The sequence below is a fragment of the Eurypyga helias genome, unplaced genomic scaffold (assembly GCF_000690775.1).
Source record: "Eurypyga helias isolate BGI_N326 unplaced genomic scaffold, ASM69077v1 Scaffold38846, whole genome shotgun sequence".
NCBI lineage: Eukaryota > Metazoa > Chordata > Aves > Eurypygiformes > Eurypygidae > Eurypyga > Eurypyga helias.
In genome coordinates, this window is record NW_010255404.1 from 1 (window position 1) to 9,789 (window position 9,789).

The following is a 9,789-nucleotide window of genomic DNA, read 5'->3' on the forward strand; positions in this document are numbered from 1 at the left end:
AGACGACATCAGTTGCTCTTCCCTTCTCCACTGAGGCTGTAACCCCATCATAGAAGGCCAACAAATTTGTCAGGCACGTTTTGCCCTTGGTGAAGCCATGTTGGCTGTCACCAATCACCTCCTCATTCTCCATGTGTCTTAGTACAGTTTCCAGGAGGACCTGCTCATGATCCTGCCATGCATGGGGATGAAACTGACTGGTCTGTACTACCCTTTTTTCCCTTTTTTAAAAAACGGGGGTTATGTTCCCTCCTTTCTTCTTCCCTCTTGTCTTCATCCCATGTACATACTGTTCTGAATTAAGCTTGTACATCAGCTGCGAAATACAAGAGCCCACAGAACCACAAAAGGCAGTTATCAATAACTTCAACACACCTGAAAATGGATCCAGCCATCAACAGTCAGGAGACACTCCCGATGCTGGACTTCTATATCCCCACCAAAAAGCAAAATGGGAAAGGGGGATATTAAAGTAGTCTCTCTCAAAAACACCTTAGTGTACCTCACCTGCATATAAACAAACACAAGCATTAAAAACAACAAGAAACCCCAAACCACAGAAATCTGTAACACCAAGTAAGATTGCTACTTCTAAAAGGAAAAAAGTAGCATGTTTTGCTTTTAAGATCTGATCGACCCAAGTCATTGTACACAGAACAACCAATGAAAATTTGTCTGTCCTGGACCACACAAAAGACATCACCTCTAACCAAGAGGCTTATATGCTACCAGAAAACTAGTTGCAGCTACAATTTTCTTGTTAAAATTCAAAGAGAAAGGTAACATTAGCCTAGTGCTGTTCAGAGAATAATCAGCATCCAAGTTAATAAACCCCTCAAAGTAGAAGGCAGGTAAAGCTCCTCCGTTACACATCCTTCTCGGGAGCAGCTGGTTTGTCAGTCTACGCACATGCATAAATGCGGGCACATGTGGAGGCACACACACAGCGTGAACCACGGGGCTCAGCACCTGCTACTTCTGGCTTTGCAGCCTCTCACAGATAAAGACAGGATGGGATGGGAGAGGAAGGGAAACAAAAAGTATGCGTAGAATCACAGAATGGTTTGGGTTGGAAGGGACCTTAAAGACCATCTAGTTCCAACCCCCCTGCCATGGGCAGGGACACCTTCCACTAGACCAGGTTGCTCAAAGCCTCATCCAGCCTGGCCTTGAACACTTCCAGGGATGGGCCATCCACAGGTTCTCTGGGCAACCTGTTCAGAGGGCACCTTCACAGAGAAGGCTTTGTTTGTTCCACTGTTCACAGAATAACTTACCCACCTTAGCTGCTGTCTTGCCCTTACACTACACGATTGTTGAGGGCAGGAAATATTTTCTGCTCTCAGAAAATACTATCACTTCATATGCATTAAGGAGTCTAATGTATTTTCCTGCTTCTCTGCAGTGAAGTTGGCCATTAGGCAACTGGTTTTGTTGTACCAGAAGTGTAACTAAGTATGAAACCAGGGGTTTAGCAAATAGCTGACAGAATTTTCAGTTGTGAGGGGGAAGAATGTGACAGGAAAATAAAAAAGGGCAATTAAATCAGGAAGTTCAGGAGTCAATTACAGACTTGGCTATTCCATTTTAAGTTATTATTGGGTAGTGTTTTGAAACCTTGGAGTCTGCTCAGAACAGTAAAAAAGAAAAAGCACACTTTGAAATGTTACTGCTATGTATCGCTGCTGAAGGTGATCATATTAAAACAGCACTTTGCTAAAAAAGCCAACAAAACTATTACGTTAAATGACACTCAGAAATGTACTTCCATTCATAGCTCCCAGATTCAAGATGAACAGATTTGTTCAGCCTTAATTTCTTTTTCTTCAGCACACAGCTGACTCATTTTTATGGATCATCAAATATCAAAGGCTCTTAAGGTGAACAAGACATTCAGATAGGCTTGAGTGGTGCGTATGTTAGAGACATAAATTCACCTTTACACAAAAGGATCAGCAACATCCACTATTTTCACTCACCTTCTCCTGGTAAAGGAGCCAGCCATATGTCTGCAAGTCTCGATTTACAGACGATGGATGCACTTGCGCTTTCCCCTGAGCAGTTTCTGCTATGCAGGCCAACTTCTCTGTAATATCTACCGACTTTGTATATATTATTTTTCCTACATTGTCATAGAGTCCTGCAGTCAACACAGCTTTAAGAAGAGCTATTTCGTGGAGAGAAAGGGGTTGCGTGGCTCCGTTTCCATCACATCCACGTTGCGCTGTAGGTGCTGCGAACCCGGCTGCTTTGACCACCCTTATGAGTTCTTGCTTCACATCCTGAAATCAGTGAGGTATTAGTAGAACCCCGAGTTTAAAAAAGGTACATATTCCACTCCATCAGCGAGCAATGACACTCCATCCTAAATATTCATGCTCTCCACGGGAAAACCTCTTAGTATGAAAACGATTTTCTGCAACCACTCTGGAATATTAGCTGTTTCTATAAGAAAAACACTATCTGGAGTATAGGATTAGATATGTGGTACTATATATACTTCAAATACTGAATCTCTCACCTGGAGTTAATATAAAAACATACGTTGGTATCAACAATTGATTTCTGCTTCAGAGAGCTCAGTCACCCAAACTTCCATAAGGAAGGCCAGTTAAGAACACTTTCTCACCAAAAATAAAAGGCCATTTACACAGGTTTGTAGCTCATCTTTAAACTAACTGTCCCTGGATATCAAGAACACCACAATCCAAGTATTTTCATTCCTAAGTTTTGGTTCTCTGGTGGAAATAAGGACTAGCTTCCCCAATGGCAGTGACTACAGAGGCATATGCAAAGCGTACGTATCAAAACCCAAATGTAGACACAGCTACTTAACTGAGGGTGTGAATTTCAGTCCCTAGCATTCCACTTGACTTAGTCTTGTCTAAATAACAACTGTGATATGTTGCCTCTTTAATAGGGATGACATTTTCAGAGGGAAATTTTAACAAATACTTTTGGGTGCAGAGAGCATAATTATTTACCTCCAGAGTTAACAGTGAGGTCCTATTAAGGAAATTTCTTCTACAATAAGTAATTTCAGCACGATACCCGCCTTCTTGTCGAGCCCTTTTCCACCTAAAGAAAAAGTCCTGTCTTATTACAGCAAAAGAATCACATCAGGTGTATAACAACATGAAAGTGGTAGTAAGCTGAAAGACAACACAGTTTTTGACAGCATTCTCGACGCTAAACTAGAAATAAAGTAGCATTAATGAAGACGAATGCTGCTGGTCTGAGAGCACTCTGGAGAACTCTCCTGTAACATGAATTTGACAGGTAGCAACAAAAATCCAAGGTGATATTCTCTCAAAAATTACACACTCCTGTCCATCTTAACAGCTAAAACAAAAAACTCAGGTGTGGTTTCTGAGAATTAGTGATAATTAAAAATAAAAAGAAAAATATGTACAAAATTTTATAAGATACGCATTTTTTACTTTTGCAAATACAAGGTCAGGTCAGCACACCAGAAACAGCAAACAAAATACCTCTAACACTAGGATAAACAGACACGGTGCACCTCTGTATGGGTGCACGCACAGTTAAAAGGAGTATTAGGGTAAGGCTGTAAGCAAGCTATCCTTTTGTGTTACAGTATTTGGCAGTCATTTGTCACTTTTAAAGAGGACAAACTCCAGGTGCAGGCAATTAAAAAGAAGGTACTGATGAAGGGTTCTTTACAGGACTACATTACTTAAGTGTTATCTGCATCTAGCTGTAAGCACAGGAGAATTATCATTTACCCCAGGTAAGCATTGTAGATTGTTATGTGGTCTGAAACTGCCATTGCTAGCGACGATTTTGCAAGATCGGCTTCATCTTTTCGACCAATTGGTGTAGTAAATGGGGATTTTTCTGTCATAACAGCAGCCAGAGTTGCCTGTAATTAGTAAAGTACACATCACTTAAGAGTATTTTATTATAAGCTTACACGTTCATCATACAAATAGCTTTAACAGTAATATTTAATGACACTTTATTTTATATTCTACTGTCTCAAAGAAAACTTACTACCATAAGAATTTCCCACACAGAATTCAGAACTTAGTTATATTAAAGACATTGCTTACATAGTGCCTTATATACACTGGGAAAAAAAAAATTAAGTCTCAAAACTCATGCACATAACCCAAAATCCATGGAGTGGTTTATCAAATGACAGACCAATACCCAACTGGATACAGTAAAGGTCAGACTGAACAAATACTTTAGATTATACCACATTAACAGGAGATACTGAGAGAAAATGAATTTTAACTTTCAGTTTTCAGCAACTAACAAGCATTCTTCCTCCTAATAAGCAGTAAGTCAGATGAATTAGGTGAAAGTGTAAACTATGTGACATTCATAGCATAAGTTACCACACCAATTAATTTGCAATAGCTTTACATCCACATGTTCTTGTCCCACAGACAGTGGAGTGATCCACACCGGTGTAAGCCACATGTAAGGGGGCTTTTTCTAAATGTCATACTTCCTGGGACCATAATAGAACTGGAGACCAAGTCTGACCATCCCCTTGTGAAGGGTACCCAGAGCGCAGAAGCAAAGACTCATGTAAGTTGGTAAAGACCTTTAAAATCATTGCGTCCAAGCACAATGAACACTTCAATATTGTTCCCTCCCATGATGTCCAGATGCCCTCTCCTTAAAATAAACATTTTAACTTTTTGCGTTATCCTTTCAAAATACCACGTTACAATTAATCAAATTTCTTGCAAAGAGTTAAGCACTTCTATACGTTTTCTGTTTTTGTTTGTTTGTTTTTTTTTTTAAATTTATATATATACATTTTTAATTTTGTTTTTTTTACTCACCACAGGATCCAAGCAGCCAAATATAGCACCAAATATGAGCATTTTGCCAATCTTTACATTGACAGGCAGGGCTGCTAGGTGCTGTCCCAATGGAGTCAGCTTGGGCTCATTTAAGAGACAAGCCCCGATCTTCTTCAACAGGTTCATTGCATTACCAATTACTTGCTGCTGTGGTGGGTCTAATGCTCTGGAAAGGAAATCTTCAGGAGCACCAAGATTGCATTTCTGTGGAGCAAAGGGGCATATATTTCGATATAAAAATTTATTATAAGCAGACTTACAGTAGATAGGAAGGACACTGGAAAGTTCTTTCAAAAGGCCCCGTTCCCTCCCCTCTAAACCAGCCTCTTGGCTCCCAGAACGCAGACATGCCTGACATTAGGTGAGCAAAACTTCATTGCCTGGAAGGACTTCGTCTGGCACAAGCCCTGATCAGAGAACCACGTTACTGATGGTCGCAGATGAGCGGGAGACACTCAAACCTGATGAGATGCAGCTCAACCCGGCACTCGCTTGCCAGATTGCTAGTTTTCCTATGCATATCCTACTCACTCAGGATGGGGATAGAGGGAATGGGATTGCTTCCTTAAGCAGAAAATCAGTTTAAATGCTATTTGACTAAGTTTGAACTGTCACTCTGAGGGAAACTGGAATAGTATAGTATGCTATTCTCACTCAGCAGCATGTTCTGGATTTTCCAACACACAGGTACTGGGTTCCTCCCTGACCCGGTGGGAGAAGCCCCACTAACGACACCAAATTAGGGTGGTCCTAGCAAACTTTTTTAGCTAAAAAGATCAGCAATTCCAAAACCAAAAGCACGTTTATGAAGGTGCAGTGCCTCCAAAGGCACGTGAAACATTTTTAGCCAACGCGGTCAGGAATTCTAAAACCAAAACCATACCATAATATGAAGGCATAATTCCTCCAAAGGCACACGCAGTATTTCTGGAACAGAATATTCCATGAAACTTTCAAACCTGTGACATCATAAAAACACAATCACAGATATTCAATTTAATGTCTGAATTCAGCATATGAACTCAGGTTTCACATGCTCATTCTTTACAGATGTTCTTTGGAATGGCAAGGGCAGGGAGCGGCAGATGTTTCAAGGCACGGGTAAACCGTTCATCCTTTGAATTAAAGCATGTGTGGTAGCTTGGAATGCAACAGTTTTAGTGAAGAAGAGGGAAAGGCAGCAACGGCCTGATTTTTCCAAACAGATTATTAAAATGCACAGCTCTCAAATTTAAAGTATTGCATGTGACTTACACGTGGTTATTTCAAAATCCTTCTACCTTAAGTGTTTATCAGCTGAAAGCTGCTTCAGACTTTGAGACAGGCAGGAAAAGGTTATTCCACTGCAGTAATAGAAACTAATTCTGCAGTGCTGTATAATTTGATTTTTTTTCCTCCATCTCTTATCCATAGGGATATCATGTCAGAAACTTACAAATCCATCTGATAAAAATTTCAAAGTTCAGATTTGTGTATATTTGACACTGGGCAGTAGATGTTGTTAAAAACTGATCTTCTACAATTCCTTGGTGCTACACTTTTCCTTTAATTGTAAAAAATTTTTCAAAACACGTTATAGATACTAAGAATAAACCATTTAAAATCGTGAAACAAAGATTATTAGAACACTTGATTCGTAAGAATTTTTTTTTTAGTTTAATCTTTCCAGTTCACAGAGATTAAAGTGAAATTCAAAAAGAGTGTTTGTTTTTGCACAAAAGACAAAAGATATTCATGCGATTTACAAAATCTTGCTAAGTTTACCGTACCTGTCTCTTGTGTACATTCGGAAGCAGAATCCATCCCTAACACGGCCAGCTCTTCCTTGTCGCTGCAGAGCACTAGCTTTACTAACAAAGGTCTCTTCCAGGGAACTCATCTGACTGCTCTCGTGGTACCTTAAAAATTGTAAAGCAAGTGCCCAGTCAGATTTCAGAAATAAAATTTTCATGTATAGTGAAATAGCAGCATATTGACAATATATCAAAACAGTATTAATTTGAAAATAACATATTTAGTTTTGAAAACTAAGCATAACTGGAGGAAACTGTACATCATAGAACCTTAGATACAACTCAATAATGAAAGTGTAAAAGTTGGAAAATAAGAGCTATTGTATTATTTCATCTCTACAGCAATTCAGAATTGTTCTGACACATTCTGTGGGGCTTTTCACATTTAAAATGGACAAAAAAATAACTTCTTGAAACTGAGATAGCATAAAAAGGATCTACTTTATTTTTAAACCAGTATTTAATTCTGATTCTCCAGATCTATGAACAACGCCCCTTGCTGTAATTCCCATCATCTGAAAAAACTAAAGATTCATACCAAACTTGTACCTAAACTACAAGCTGTGCAATGAGCTTAGCACATTTTTTTGTCCAGACTGCAGTTTAATAAGGATACTACAAAATTCTTGCAGCACTGACCTCCAAATATTTACAGTAATCACAGTAAGATTTATGAAAATCAAACTCTCACCTATTTTCTTTTGTTCTCCCAGTATCAATTACAAATACAACATCAGGTATCGTAATACCTGTCTCTGCTATATTGGTTGCCAAAACAATCTGTAAAGAAGTAACATAACAAATAAAAGAATCACGGAATGTCTAACAGTTTTCATCATTTTAATCAATATTATAGAATAAGCTTGGTTAAAATTTTTTACACAGCAATGTTTCCTTAAATAAACTGACAAAGCATTAAAAGCTACACGACTTGGAAAATGGTTTCGTCTTCCCCAGTTATGGAGGAATCAGAAGTTAAGTGAGAATTTTGCATCCATTTCTTGTTTTATAATCCATCAAAAAACTATCTAGTACCTGCCAAAGCTGGTGAACCTTTAATTAAAATAGGTTTGGCATAAGTAAAATATTATTTTCCTAAATACAAGCTACAGTTGCTGGTTAACAATTGTTAAAATATAGGAAAGCAGTAAGTAAAGAAGCTCTTAGAAAAATGTTAGGTTTATTTGTCTGATTACTGTTAAGGTTTTCATAGACTGCTACCTTCAATCTGTTACGGAGCACCAAATCAGAACACTTGTTCCTTTACAGCGAGAAAATTCCAGGAACAACTGGTTATGTGATTCGGCATGACTTGATCTTAAAACACTTCAGAGTTGCACCCACAGAAACTTTTCTTCTTTCAGTGGTGAACTCTGCCTTTCTAAATATATCATACCTTTCTAATACCAAGAGGAGGTATTGTGAATGCAGCTGCTTGATCTTGAGTTGAAAGAACAGAATGCAAAGCTATCAACCTGTGCCTAGAACAAGAAATTACACTATTCAGTTTACACTTATCAGATTAAGATACAGTAAAAAAAAAAAATGAGACCAGAATGACGACAACAGTTTGGAGAAAGCAACTAGGATGGACACTTGAAAGTGTTTCTATGATTAGGTATGAAAGACTACTTCATTGTTTGGCTACAACATCAAGAAAGGATAACACGACTAGTTGATACGGCTGTCCTCCTGTGTGGTAATAAAACAGGAAAAATACTGCTACTGCAGAACGCTAGGCTAATTTACATCAACTGCCTAGCAAAAATGGGAACTGGGTGTCCATGAACCAGAGTTCTTTACATTAAGCTTCCCAGACACAGAAACTTTTCACAGAACTGTAAATACGCACAACTTTCCACCTGAGTAATAAAGGTCATCAGAGATAAGACAGCCACAGAAGTTTGTACTTCTCTTGTAGGCCTTGAGTCTCAGTCCATCAGTTAGCCTTCAGAATTTGACTGCAAATGTTCTTTTTATGCCATCACGTTGCTAACTTTTAGCTCCCGTCTCTGGATCTCTTCTCAGGAAGCAGTCACTTCCATGTAAACAGTAAGACACAGAAAGCTATATCCCCCATATGGCTGCACTCCAGAAGTGGAAGAGTAGTAAACAATTTGTGATTAAGTTTTTTCTTTTTCATTTTATTTTTCAACAAACTTATTACCATACCATTCCTAACCACCTGTCAGTTTTGCATGTATCATTTTTAGATAATAAAAGTACATTTGTATCACAAATGGGTCAGAGGTATAACTCTCAGTTTCCCTCTTCAAGAATACCAGTCCTTAAAACCTAAACATATTAAGTTAAACTATTTACCTTATAAGAAACTATCTGCATTACCTGTCACGCAAGTTAAACCTTCTGTCGGTTGAAATGAGATCATACAGCTGTTGGATATAGGCAAGGCCTGGTAAAAAGATCAGTACAGCACCCTCAACGTTCTTGAACTGGGGACTTCTATCTGGAAAATCACAGTAACAGGCACAGCGTTAAACATGCATCTGCAAACAGTTTCGCTTGAGCACAGGAACTAGTTCTGCACCCTGCAGTAAACACTTTAAGATGTGTCATGCAAGAATGAAGTCAAGTACTTCATTTGCCAGTGCTTTCTGCTGATAGTAAGTCAAAAGGACAGCCCCAAGGATATAAACTTCAGTAGTAGACTGTACCCAAGTATGCAAGGAGCTCCAAAATAAGTTCGAGGTTGATCTTGTAAGGGTTCATACAGAAGACAGCTTGCTGTGTGCGACTGCTATACTTTGCATAGTAAGGAGCCAAATCAATACCAGATCCAGTCTGGATTGGGACATACTCCTAAAAAAAGAAGAGCAGGAGAAAAAAACACCCATATTCTCAATGTTTTAGAAGGAGGCAAGGTAGCAGAAGGTCAATTTGTTATTCACTTAGTTTAGGAATCTTAAAACAGAATTTGAGATAAGAGACATTTAACTGACTAACTTCGCACCAAAATCCATGTGAGTCAGATTAAATCACAGCCACCTACATAACCTGTGTATAGGCATCTACTACCATTAAATAACAACCCAAACAAAAAAAGTAGTAAAAAACTGAAGTGTGCAAGCAGCATGTGTTGGTTCAGCCAGGAAAGAGTTAACTCTCTTTACCATGGCTGCTAGGAAGCTGTTCCT

The 9,789-nt window shown here is 38.7% G+C and overlaps 1 protein-coding gene across 1 annotated transcript; it reads right to left on the bottom strand.

Annotated features, from left to right (window-relative positions):
- Positions 1 to 375: 375 nt before the first annotated feature.
- On the bottom strand, positions 376 to 9,454 carry LOC104510918 (ATP-dependent RNA helicase DHX29-like; the record flags this gene model as incomplete). Its single annotated transcript, XM_010153318.1, has 11 exons — positions 376 to 507; positions 1,980 to 2,282; positions 2,985 to 3,078; positions 3,747 to 3,883; positions 4,821 to 5,045; positions 5,725 to 5,800; positions 6,611 to 6,739; positions 7,326 to 7,414; positions 8,031 to 8,115; positions 8,981 to 9,101; positions 9,310 to 9,454. Coding segments are annotated over 11 exons (1,536 nt in total), but the record flags the coding sequence as incomplete, so codon positions are not given.
- Positions 9,455 to 9,789: the final 335 nt, after the last annotated feature.